The sequence below is a fragment of the Cynocephalus volans genome, chromosome 15, assembly GCF_027409185.1.
Source record: "Cynocephalus volans isolate mCynVol1 chromosome 15, mCynVol1.pri, whole genome shotgun sequence".
Taxonomy (NCBI): Eukaryota; Metazoa; Chordata; class Mammalia; order Dermoptera; family Cynocephalidae; genus Cynocephalus; species Cynocephalus volans.
Window position 1 is genome coordinate 95,402,916 of NC_084474.1, and position 13,468 is coordinate 95,416,383.

General features: G+C 54.8%; 1 protein-coding gene across 1 annotated transcript; it reads left to right on the top strand.

The window, feature by feature from the left end:
* Positions 1-7,589: 7,589 nt before the first annotated feature.
* On the top strand, positions 7,590-10,427 carry LY6L (lymphocyte antigen 6 family member L). The gene is made up of 4 exons (XM_063079293.1): positions 7,590-7,800; positions 7,887-7,970; positions 8,060-8,180; positions 10,205-10,427. The coding sequence occupies exons 1-4, from the start codon at positions 7,590-7,592 to the stop codon at positions 10,425-10,427; spliced, it is 639 nt and encodes a 212-aa protein (XP_062935363.1).
* Positions 10,428-13,468: the final 3,041 nt, after the last annotated feature.

Sequence of the window (13,468 nt, forward strand, 5' to 3'; positions counted from 1 at the left end):
TTTCCGGACTACTTGCTTTCACTAGAGCGGGACACTGTTTTGATCAGGGCCTGGGGAAAGGCGGGTCACTCATTTTCTGTGTATTGGGTTCATCAATATAGACTAGGGGTTGCATGAGTTTTTGAGGAGCCGGCAGCGTGGATAGTGGAAGCTGCCCCCACGGTGACCTGACAGTAAAAATGTCAGCCTGAAGCATCCACCAGGAGGTTTCAAAAGCTTTCCAGGCAGCAGTTGCCAGGGGGTCATGATGGAGGGGAGAGGTGAATGACGACAGCTCGGGGGGACTTAGGGTAGAAAAACTAGTCTGCAATATTGTGGTGACGGACACATGACATTCCACACTTGTCAAAACCCACAGGGTACACAACACGGGGAGTGAGCCCTAATGCAGACTATGGGCTTGTGTTAATAACAATGTCTCAGTATTGGTTCTTCAGTTTGATGCAAGGTGTTAATAACAGGAGAAACCACAGAGGGAAGGGGACAGATGGGAACCCTCTGTACCACCTGCTCAATTTTCTGTAAACCTGAAACTGAAAAATAAAATCAACAAATAAATTCGTTGGTTATTAATGAATTAGCTTTCCTGGAAGCTGCTGCAGATCGCAAGGTCGCTGAGCAGCTTCCACCAGCTGTCTCAGTCTGCAGCAGAGGTGTCCCCATGAGCTCGCAGGAGGACCTCTGTGGGTCTCCTGCCTGCACCTGGCCACAGCCACCTCTGGAGGGGGATGTCTCTGCTGCACTTGACCTTCCGAGTCAAGTCCCCCGTGAGTTTCCCTTCAGAAACTGGCTCCGTCCGAGACATACAGGGGAGGGTACAGTAGTTCTTTAAAAGAGAGTGTCGGGTGCTGAGGTAACAGCAGAAAAGCCAGCACAACCCACCCCAAAGTCACATAGCACCTCACACAACCCCTCCCCAACTTACCTCCTGAACAGGGTAAACACCACCATGCTTCCTCCTCGCATTTTGCAATTGGCAGCAATTCCACTCAGCTTTTATTTATTGGGGAAATGCCTGTATTTTGCCTTCATGTGTGAAGCAAATTTTGCTTGCTATAGGAGTCTAAGCTGGCAGTTTGGTGCCTTGCCAGCGTCGGTCTCTGCCCCCAGAGCTCCTGCAGAGAACACAGGCGTCACTCCCGCGGCTGCCCGGAGGCTCTGTTTCTTCCCCTGGCTGCACCCACCATTTCTCTTTACCGTTAGTTTCAGCAGCTTGAGTACGATGAGACGACGCAAAGTTTTCTTCAGATTTGTACTTCGTGGGGCTCAATAAGCACCTTTGAATCTGTGGGTTAGCGTCTAGTCAGTTTTGGAAAATTGGCAATTACCTGTAAAAAAAAAATGTTGTTTCTGCTCCATCCTCTCCTCTCTCCTCTGTCCTGGGACTCCATTGTACACGTGTTAGACGGCCGGGCATTTCCTTATGGCTCTGACGTGTGTGTGTGTGTGTGTGTGTGTGTGTGTGTGTTTGTGTGTGTGTGTGTGTGTGTGTGTGTGTGTGTCTGCGTGTGTTTAGTTCTATCTCTGTGCTTCATTTCGGATCATTTCTAATGACCTGTCCTAAACTTCATCAATCCCTTTTGCTGCTGTGTGTTTGGTCTGACGCTAAGCCCACCCGGTAAGTTCTTAACTTCAGGTGTTGTATTAATTAGTTTGATAATAAGCACCCCTTTTCATAGCTTCTGTTTCTCTGTTGAAACTCTCCACCTTTGCATACGTTTTGTCTATATTTCTGCTCTCATTTACTATATTTACAATAGTTTTATAAAGCACTTGTCTGTGAATTCCAATATCTGGGTTATCTGTGTGTCTCCTTCTACCGTTTGGTCTTTCTCTTGGTTGAAAATCACATTCTCCTGTATTTCTTTAAATGTTTGATAGTGTGCCAGAAACTGTGTACACCCAGAAAACAAAAAACAAAAACAAAAACACACACACAAGAAATGTCAGTCTCTCCCCCGCGACAGAGCCCCTGCCGATGGCTACTGTCCTCCGTCTGCCCGGGACTCAGGTCATCTGCACTGCTAGGGTGGCTGCCCCCTCCAGAAGGGTGTTCCTCTACACCTGCACCCACCATCTCCAAGGAACTTAAAGCACTGATGATTTCTGAGTGTCACTTAATTGTTTTTCATTGTTGCAACAGGAAGGATGGCTTCATGTGCTTTCCATGCTGGCTGGAAGTGAAACTCGTATCTCTCCACTTTTCAAAATCTGTGGTTATCTGTAGTCACGTCCCATTTTTTCGCTCACATTATTCATAGGTGGACTCTTTTTTATTCAGTCTTGCCAGATATTTGTCTAATTTTGGTTCTTTCAAAGAAACAGGTATGTCCTTTTTTATCTTTATCTTTGTTTTCTATTTTATTGATATTCACTTATCTTTTCCTTCCAGTTGTGTTGATTTTGTTGTGTCTTGAAATACTTAGATTGGACACTTAGTTTAACTTCACATTTCTTACCATTTTTCCCTCTAATAACTTCAGCATTGATCTCCTAAAAAAAGCCTCCCACCTGCTTACCAAATATCACTGGAACACCTACGAAAATTAACATGAAGTGAGAATGTTAACCTTTCTTGCTTCCTAATGCAGGTGTATAGAGTTAGATTTCTTTCAGGCACCACTTTGGCTGCAGCACAACATTTTTGATAGACAGTATTTTAGTTTTAATCATGTCTAGATATTTTATCAGCACCGCACTCTCCCGAGTGAGCCACGGGCCGGCCCAGTCATGTCTAGATATTTTAATTCCCAATGTGACTTCCCCTTTAGCCGTGGTTTATTAGAATAGTGCTTTGCAACTTTTTAATATGTGTGACTATGTCGTTTATGCTTTTTGTTATGAAATTCTGCACCGGGTCAGAGAATACTGTCAGTGTGGCAGATATGCCAGTTTGAAAGTGATAACAATCTGAACATTTAGAACAAAAGGAAAGTACCAGACTGTCTTGTTCAGGCTCTCCTCGGTGTGCATGCGTTTGATTGATTTTGCAGAGTAAAGGAGGAGGGCTGAGTGCCTGAGGGAGACCATTCAGCCACATCAATGTTACTAAACTTGAAGCTGAAAACAGGACGCAAGGGCATACACCTGTCAGCCTTAAACACTGACTGATTGCTCAGGACTCGGTGGAGCACGATGCTTCCACTGCTGGCCCAGGTCCCTGCATCCTCACCCCGGGAGCCTTGCCAAGCAGCAGCTGGGAGGGCTGTGGCCAGAGATGCCCAGACAGAGGCCCTCAGACTGAGGCAGGACAGAGCAGGACCTCTTCCCAGGCAGAGCTGTGCACAGAGCCCCCGAGGCAGGGCCAGGAAGTGGAGAGTGGAGGAAGCCCAGTCACCAAGTCTACATACAGTCAAAGGGCTAAAGAACCACAGAATCTGAGAATTAAAGACTCAACGGACCGCAGAAGGCAAGGGAGGAAGACAACAAACAAGGTCTAACCTGGACAGAGCCAGGAGAGGCGAGCAAGAAACCTGCAGGGCCACATGTGTGCCGGGGCAAGTGGTCAGGATCTGAGCTTCCCAGCAGCCAAGGGGAAAAGGACATGGGGCAGATGTATAAGTTTAGCAGGTGCACAAGCTGATATTAAAAATTCAGCTTGGCATCCCATAGCAAGAACACGGTGATGGAGATCGTGGGGCTGTCCTCGGGACACCGCTCAGGGAGGCCTCTGGACATCACACCAAGATCCACTTCACTGCAAAAATCCCACAGTGTGTTTCTGTCCGTTCCTATGTGGAGACTGGAGTCCATACCTGTAAAGTGGATTCCTGATGCCCAGTTTTCTGGTGGTGAGTAAGACAGTAAGCGGAGGAATGAAGGTCGTCCACTTTCTTTAAACATGTAGCTTTCAAGTTTTCCTGATTGACCTCTATAGTTAAAACAGTTTTGATAGTTTTTATAGTTAAAATAGTTATGACACATGAAGGAACTTCAAAAAGTTCATGGAAAAATAGAACGGAAAGATAATACAAATCTTTCCATGAACTTTTTGAAGTACCCGTGTGTGTGTGTGTGTGTGTGTGTGTGTGTGTGTGTGTGTGTGTATAAAACACTTAAACATATAGGCATTTGTATAACATTTATAACATATTAACTAGATTTATAACATAAATATAAATAATACATATTCATACATGTATTTCTAACACAAAAAACATATAAATGTAAAATAAAATATAAAACATATTTATAACATAAAACATTTGTATATTTAAAAAATTTATATACTCATGTATATACACACAAGTAAAAACATGCATATGCATATATATCTTGAAACTCACACACATCTATGTTTAAATTAAATTTTTCATTAAAAATACATAACCTAATTGTGCATAAGGTACTTGGATATTTGTTATTTTATTCTCTCATTTTCTAAAACATACGGCAGTGGTTGTTATTCACCAAGTGGGTTTTATGACCCTGGTGGCTCCCTGGACAGCACTGCCCCGGGCATGACTGGGAGGCGAGGTGGAGTCAGGTGGGAACCAGAGCTGGTTTGAGTGTGGCCTTCTACCTATTACCTGGGTGATCCTAAACCAGGCGACTGGCCATCCAGGTTTTCCCAGCACTGAGACACTTTCGGTGCTAAAACTGGGGCAGTTAATCCCCCTATCATAAAGCCACCCGTCACCTCAGGTCTCTGATCCAGTTTCAATATTTTTAAAATTGGTCTCTTACCCATACAGCCCAGCCACCAAAAAAAAAATTGGTCTGTTAATGGTACCCACCTACTAAGACTGAAGTCGGGCCAGAAAGGAATAATGTTTATAGACTAAAAGCTCGGTAAACGTCCCTTCGTCCTCTGAACACCCCTTGGGACCTTTGGGTAGTGCTGAACCTGGTCCTGTGCTCCTCCAGGCCTCTCTGCCACCTGGTGGACACTGACCCACACATCTGGACAGGTGTGGGCACTTGGGGAGGGAAAGGATGACAGAGACTGCTAGGAGCAAGGGAGCCCCCAACAAGGAGGTGGGCTGTGAGGGGCCAAGTGAGGAAACAGTGGAGACAGAGAGCCCACAGCAGTGCCCCCAGTCCTCGGACACCGAGCTTTGCTCTGGAATTTTTTTTTTTTTCTTGCAGGGGGTGCGGCTGGCCAGTACAGGGACGACCCTGGTCCTTGGTGTTATCAGCACCACTGTCTAACCCACTGAGCAACCGGCCAGCCCTACTGGGATGTTTTGAAGGCCTTCCCTGAACTGTGGTGATTCCAGGAGGGCTCCCCAAGAAAAGCAACAGAGCTTTGTCTGCAGGCAGCTAGGGTGATTAGCAGCAGCAGAATTTCATGATCCTCTGAAAGTATCCTGAGAAGGCCAGTCCCGCACCCCCATCCAGCCTGCTGACCGCCATACCCTTTCCTGTCCCCAGGGACTGCCGTGTGCCAGGAGCACAGCTGGAGGCTCTAGGGGTCACTGTCCAGCGTGTCCACCAACATCCCTAACCAGTGCCAGAGAAACAGCAGTCAGCCTCCAGGGAGGCCAGTTCCTTCTCCAGGGCACTGAAAACGGCGTGGCCCTGGCCTGTCCCTCTTCCCCACGGCTGCTGGGCCACCCTGCAATCAGCCCCAGACTTGAGATGGGCTTCGACAGACCCCTTGGCCAGCTGCTGTGAGACCCATGCTCTCCTCCCCGGCTCCTCCCACCACCTGACTCCTTTGTCACACCTGCCTCCAGTGCTACTGTTCTTTTGATTTTCCCTTCTGATTTCTAACTTTGTGAATTTCACGGTGCCAAATTCATATCCGAATTGATGACAGCACAAATGGCAAACGAACTGATGCACAGATAACAACGAATCAGCGCATGCAGCGCCCCCTCCAAACTTCTCCAGTCCCATCCCCTCCGAGCCCACCCCCATGAGGGTGCCCAGCCCTAGCACAGGCTGGATGCAAAAAGTCTGCAGCATTGCAGGATAAAGGAGGCTGCACACAGAGCAGGGTCCAGAGGGCATGGCCAGTCTGGGGGCATCCTCAGGGTATGAACTGGGCACCACAGGGACAGGGGACACTCCTGCTGGTTGGGCCACAGGGTGGGTTGAAGGGGGATGACCCCAACTGGCCACACACTCCCACTCATGGGCCAGCACCTTCTCAGCCTTTACCCAGGAACTGTGCCATAGTGGGGGAGGGGCTTGCTGAGCCTGCAAGGGGCATTTGGAGGCCACTGGTGGAGATGGTGGGCAGCAGTCACTGTGGGGCCAGGGGCAGACCTTCCCAACTCCCTTTATTGTCTTTCTAGCCATTCACCTCTTGCAAGACCCATGAGGGCAGGTAACGGGCTGCTGCATTCACCTCTGCAAATCCAAGGTCCGCACCCTGTCTTGACTGTCACAGATGCTCAAAAGGATGTGATTGAGGAAACAAAGGCAGGAAGGAAAAAAGAAAGAATGAGCCTGACATGGTGTGAAAAGCTGTGTGGCCACCAGACCCCAGGTGAGCGCACCTGGGCATGGGGAGCAGCCTCTTTAGGGGACATCCTGGGAAGACAGGGGTCTCGAGAAGGGGCTCAGAGGGGGAAGTGGGCTGGTGGCCCTCCACAGTGCAGGCAGCATTTTCTGCCCACACCTGGGGCCAGGCAGGGCTGTAGATGCTGCGGTGCCCTGGTGCTGTGGTGGAGGGTGGGATGGCCCTCAAGAGGAGAGAGAGCCCACCCGGGACCACCCCCTGCCAAGCTACATGTCACCAGCCGGCTGCTCCACGTTGTCTGGCCCAGCAAGAACAGGGTTCGGCTCGCTTGGCTCCGAGGAAAAGAATAAGTAATAGGAAAAGGGATAAATCTGTAGGGGCTGCGAAGGTGAGCTGGAGCCGGGATCCAGGTGGGTGCCGGCTGGGACGGGCTGCTCTCCAGACCCTGCAGCCAGGCTCCACAACAGGCACAGGGAGATTTTGGAAAGGAAACTTGAACCATATCCTCCATGGAGCCTGAAGACATCGGAACAGCCCGTAGACCTGAGAGGCCCCGTCACAGGGACAGCGGGCGGCCTGCCCGCGAGACTCACCGGGGGAAAGCCACAGCCGCGGGGACACAGCCTGGGCGGGGGCTATGGTCTGAGGACATCCGTCTCCACAGGCCACGCTCGGGCTCCAGCCGCCCTGGGGCAGCCCCTCTGCGAGGCCCCGGGAGCCCCCGCGCCAGCGCAGGTCCCGGCCCCCGCACCCCTGCTGCCCACCGGGCCTCGGCGGCTGTCGCGGAGCCTGGGCTCGGGCCCGCTGCGGCTCGAGGATCCGCGTTGTCTCCCCTGGTCCCCGCCCCTCCGCCCCGGCCCCCGCCCCCAACACCACGCCCGGGGACAGGGTGTCTGTCTCCGCCCCGACAGGAGCTCGGGGACTCGGGGTCCCTCCCTCAGCCCTCGCGGGTCCCTGAGCAGGGGCCGCATCACGCAGGCTCCGCCGTGTCCGCCACGGCCGCGGGCACCCGGCGTCCCGCTCCTGGGACCTGCCGAGCGCAGAGAAGCGGGCGTCAGAGCTGAGGGCCGAGGCGGGCCCAGGGGGTGGACCCGCGGGTGGCAGGTGGCAGGTGGCAGGTGGGGCGACCCGGCCCGCCACCAAGCGGCTCAGCTGCGTCCTCCTCCCTGGGCCTCGGGGGATGCGCCAGCAGGAGGCGGCGGCTTCGGTCCTGGGACCCCGGGAAGCCTCCGGCAGGAGCCTGGGCTTGGCAGCCCCGTGCCCACCGGGCGCGCCCCGTCCCTGGGCGCCGCTGCCCGCAGCCGGCCGCGGGGAAGGCGCAGGAGAGGGGTCGGGGCCGCGGCCTGGGGGGCGGCGCACAGCCGGGCTCGGGGGTTGGGGACGAGGGACTGGTGAGGAAGGCCGGGGGCCCGGGGGCGGGGGCGCGGGGCGGCCGGGGCGCTGCGTGCGGCCCGCTCTGCGTCCCACCCGGGCCCAGCCGCCGGCGTCACGGCGGGGCTGGCGCTGGTCCTGGGGGCCGTGCTGGGGTCTGCGCAGCTGGTCGGCGGCACCACCGCGCCAGGTAAGGGGCGGCCCGGCGGGCGGGCGGCGGCTCCGGGCCGGGGCTGCGCGGGCCCTGCCCCACCGCGGCCGTCGCTGTCCCTCCCGCAGCCGCGAACCTGAGCTGCTACCAGTGCTTCAAGGCCGGCAGCCCGCGGCTGTGCGCGCCCGGCCCGTGCCGCCCCGCCGACCGCGTCTGCGTCTCCAGCCAGGTGCTCGTCACCCTGCGTGAGTCCCCCGGGGGGCGGGCCGGGCGGGGACCGGCAGGGACGCGGGGCCACCGTGGCTCCTGCTGCCCCTGGGCTCGAGGGAGTGTCCACGAGTCTGGACTTTGCTTGTCGAAGTGCCCTTCCCCTAGGGACTGGCAGCAGGACAAAGGCCTGAAGTCACTGGACTTGAGGGTCAGCCGGGCAGGGGCCTTGCAGCCCGCGGGTGGGGGCCTCCCGGAGAGCCCGGCGCACCGAAGCCACACGCGCACGGCTGCGCCTGGGGCTTACCAGGTGACAGGACTTCATTTTAGGAGCGGGCGTGAGAGAAGATGTGACGTCAGCAGGAGCACATTCCCTAGCGCCGCTGGCACGTCACTGAGAACACGCACTGATGAAAGCGTGGGGATGTCCAGGGAGAGACAGGTGCACAGACTGATCTGTGCTTCTGAGAAAACACCGTTCGGGGTTGCTGTTCTCGCTAGATGCTTCCAGCTCCGAGACGGCCAAGGCCAGCAGAGCTGCCCCCTCTCTATGGCTTTAAGTCCTGGGGCCTGGCAGCAGCAGGCCACCGTGTAGTCCTTCTCCCACAGGGAACCTTAGGAGGGCTTCCATTTCCTGATTGTCAGGGAACAGTGCAAGAAATGCACGTCGCACGGTTGGGTTTCCTGTAGGCAAATCTCTCACTCCAGGGGAGGTGCAGGTGAGACCCTCCTAGGCTCCCTGAGGACACAGTCCACCTTTGGCCCGTGCTGCAGAGCGGGCTTCTGACGTGGAGGTCCTGCATGGCACTGTCCCACGCCGTCCGCCCAGCTGTCACCACCTCGTGGGAGTGATCACTCTCTTACACCTTCACCACTCTGGCAGGTTAAAATGACATGTCAAGACAGGATTTTGGCAGAGAAAGTGCTCACGCCTGTTCTGTGTCCTTGTGTGACAGCCCTGCCTCACCTCTTTTTCTTATTGGAGAGAAAGACTCTGCCCATGGCGAGGGCATTGACACTTTGAGTAGCGTTTGCCCCTTTCCTCCAGTTTTGTTTTTCTTCTAGCATTGTTTTTCCTTTGTCTTTGGCTCCACCTGAGTTTTGTATCTACAGTTTTTCTTGGCCTGGAAGGGGAAGTGACAGTGGCCCCTTCACACGGGCAGTGGGAGCCCAGGAAGGCTCTCATCTGGGGCCACCTGGCCAGGAAAGCTGCCTGACCTTTGAGGTCTGTACCCCAAAAACTGTGGGTACAGAGTTGGGGCTTCTGGAGGAGGCCACCACTCCGTGCCACGTGCTGGAGACTCTCTTCACGTTATCCCAACTCCTGTGCGACTGAGCAGTGTCCTGCGTGGCCTGTGACATGCTACAGGAGAGTACAATGCAGTTGCAACAGAAAACATCGCAACATAGTATAATACAGCGTGAAGCAGTGTCATATGGTACAGGACAGCATAACGCAGCATAGTGCCACATAATATAGCCCACTCTAATGTGATATAATGTGATGCAACACAACAGATAACAGGACAGAACACAATCATGTAACACACCACACAAAAGTGGATTCCACCCAAGAATGTCTTCTCTCTACAGTTCAGGTTTTGAGTGTTCTGCTTCCCTGCAGTGGCTCAGTGGGTGTCTCTGCCACATCTTTAAATGAAGAGTCCGGGGACATGGGAGCCCAGGGCCGGGCGCCCAGCAGTTCTCTGTGGCTGCCGCTCCCTTCTCACTCTGCTCCACTTCATCCCACCTTCCCACGACTCGCAGGACCCAGGCCACATCTGCCTTCAGAAAAGAGCCCCCAGTAGAGCCAGCAGTCCTAGAGCCGGTCTTTGCTGTGCCACTGGTTGAAGGTGATCTTGGGCAGCTATGCTGTCACTGCTCTGCAGCACCTCACCTGTGAAAGGACAGGAGAAGGCGTCCCTGGTGCCCCCGCAGGGCCAGTCTAGTTCTGGTCCCCACTGCCTGCACGGAAAGCACACTCGTGCCTCTCCCCCCTCACATGGGTCCCTTCTTCCTGGGGGCTCTGGGGCCACCTGCCATCTCCTGTCTTCTGCAGGAACAAGGGTGAGCAAGCTCTTGGTCAGCAAGCGCTGTGCTCCCAGATGTCCCAACACCAACGGGATGTTTGAATGGTCACTGGCGCCCGGGCTGCAAGGCATCATCACCAGGCGCTGCTGTTCCAGGAATCTCTGCAACAGGGCGCCATCTGCGCAGGCGGGGCTCTGGGCCCTGCGAGGGGGGCTCCTGCTCCAGGTGGGCGTCGGCCTCCTCTGGACCCTGTTGTGAGGACCCTCACTCTTCACCCCCTTAGCCCCGCTGGCCCACCCTGTTCTCCCACCTGCAGCCACCATCCTGCCTCCATTCCTTCCAGGACACTAGAGGGGAGGGGTCACACCCACTCTGAGGTGGCAAGGAGGGTGCCCTCGCCTCCACCTGGACGCAGCCTCCACCTTCCCCATCCCCGCCGGGGGCCCATTTTCTCAGGAAGCCTGGCAAGTGCAGGCCTGCTCCTCCTGGAGAGGGGTCGGCATTTCCAGTTTGGGAAAATGGCTCCTTGTGTGAGGTCCCTTACCCTGCACAGATTGCCCAGGACCCTAGGAGGGGCAGGAAGGGTCTGGATGAGGTTTCAGCCCTGGATCCACCTCCCATCTCCGGCCACCTCTGCCCAAGGGGGCCAGGCAGAGTCACACTGTGGGTGCCCCAGCCGCAATTGAGACCATGACCTTCACTCCCCTGAGACAATAAACTCTCGTGTCCCCCTGCACCCACTCCTGCTCCTTGGCCGTGTCCACCTCCTTGCCCAGCTCTAGACAAAAGCCTCTGCGAATGGCTACCGTCGATGACTGGAGTGTCCAGATCTGGACAAAACTGTCCACCTGGACTATGGCCACACTGAGGATAGCGACTGTCCCTGCAGCTGGGTCCAGCATTGGGTCAGCAGATGTCACAGCTAGGGTCTGTGATCCTAGAAGGAATTGGGAGGGGTCTGGAGGGCAGGGTCTGTGGCACTTAACGGGTTGAGGGACCCGTCGGGGCAGCCACAGTGGGATGTGGGAGAGGACAGGAGAGAGGGCTGGGCAGGGGTTCTACAGGACACGTTTGATCACAGTTGGGCTGCAGGAGGTGAGACCTGTGGGCTGGGCAAAGGCACCCAGGACAGCCAGGGCCTGGCCTGGAGTTGGGGGGGTGTCACCAGATGAGCAAGTAGGGCAGGGGGACCAATGTTCAGCTCAGGGCTGGCTGGGCTGAGTTGGGCACCATGGGACATCAGGGAGGACAGGGAGGGGGTGGCTAAGAGAGAGGCCCTCTGTGCAGGGGTGAGGAGAGTCTGGGGCAGGGGCGGTCCCACCAGGCAGCACAGCCCCCAGAGCGTAGGACGGTGCTGTGTCAGCGCAGGTCTGCACCCCTGCCCCCACTCTCCAGCTAGTCATCATGTCCCCCACAGACTAAGGTGGGTCCAGCAGCCCCTTGGTGGGTTGAGGATGACCTTGGGCCTCAGCTACCCTGCTCCCAAGCAGGTGGCCGGGCTTGCTGGAGAATTCCCAGTCTGGGTCAGGACCTCTCCCGCTTTGTCTGCGGTTGTGAGTATCCATGCTGAGTTTCAGCCCCTCACACTCTCACCGGGACACTATCCAGCGCTTCACAGGTGGGGTTGCTGGTGCACTGGGGCCTTGGGAATCCTGAGTCCCCAAGCCCTGGGGCAGCCAGCAAGGCCAGTGCTAAGGGGAGGTTCTCTGGGCCCCTGGCTTGGAGGCTCCTGTTTCCCCATGCAGGGGTTGCTGGGGGCCCGGTGTGGTCCTGACGAGGGCAGGCCTAGGGGGTCTGTCCTTGGGCTGTATCTTCCTAGGAAACGTGTGTAACTATAATCTGGTGTCTGTGCTGCACCGAGGGCCGCCATGCCATCTCCCCATGGCCCATGGCAGCAGCCCCTCTCTGCATTTTGTGGGGCCGGGGACCCTGATCTTTCCTCTGGGCAGGGACCCAGGATCTCATGGTGAGCTCTCAGCTGGAAATCAGAAACTTTGCAGAAAAAAGGGATAAAAAAGTGAATGAAGGAAAGATACGCATGAGCGTGACCGAATGCTCCTGACATTAGTGAGAAAGGGGTCCCTGAGCAGTGAATATGTGCTCCCTGAGAGCTGAGTGTGGGGCTGGGAAGTGGCACTGCAGCGACCACCAAGGATGCATGAACAGGACAGAGCCTCCCTCCCTGGGGCTGCGGTTTCCCACCCAACCACTTAACTCCCAAGTCCCTTTGACCAAGAGAGATTCTGGGTCACTGTCCCAGTCTCTCCTGGGCACCGAGGCCCTTCCCCATTATTTGCGGGACCTGAGTGACACATGGCCAGCACGGGGCAGCAGCCAAGCCTGGGCGTGAGCCCCCAGCAGGACAGGGCCGGGCAGGAGGAGCACACGAACGCGGGCGGGCGGCTCACACCATCGTGGATGTGGGAGAGCCTGACGGGGAGCAGGCAGCCGCACGGTCCAGGTGCACGGCTCGAGAGGGTAGGGTGACTGAAGAAAAATGAAGTCAGCCATTTTGGCCACCAGAATCCATAGTTTTTTGTAAGAATAATGGCAAACAAAATTTTCCTTATTTACCCTGGAATTGCATAAAGTTTGCTCTTTGTGCTATAAAGTTCTGTGAGTTTTGACAAATACTTAGTTTGTCACCATTACCATGTCTGTGGTACAGAATCGGGAATCAGACGGGTCGTGCAGGAAAATCAGCATGGCCCCGTGTGCTGCCCCCTGCCTTGTCCTCACTGCTCCCAGCTGCTGTGCGTACAGTCACCCAGCCACCAGCACTTCCTACCAGACCTGGAAGGGGCACCCCAGTACCCTCCCTGTCCTAAGTGTCCAGCTCTGTACCACTGAAAAATAAATTATCCCAAGGACCACGTTCTCTGACCACATACATTTAAATTAAATGTTTATGACAAAGAACATAAACTTTAAAATCCCACGTATTTGGAAATTTTACATTTCAATTAATTCATCTGTTAAAGAAGACATCATAATAGGGTTTTGTGATTCCCCGAGCTGAACGGTCATAAAAATCAGTCCAGCTACTGTTTTAAAAGAAAGTGGTGCTTAGAGGGAAGTGTTAGGCTTATATTAGCTCCGTGTTAGAGAAGAGCCGAAAACTGGTGAACCGTGTGTTCAAATCCAGAACCTCGAGGAAGAACAAAGAGCTAAACCCAAAGAAATTATAAGGAAAATACCCCAAAAATGTGATTTAACAAAATCCAAACCAAAATAAAATAGATTCACAAAGCCAGCAGACTCACAAAACAGCAGGCTCCCCGGCGAGATTAAGAGTGGGG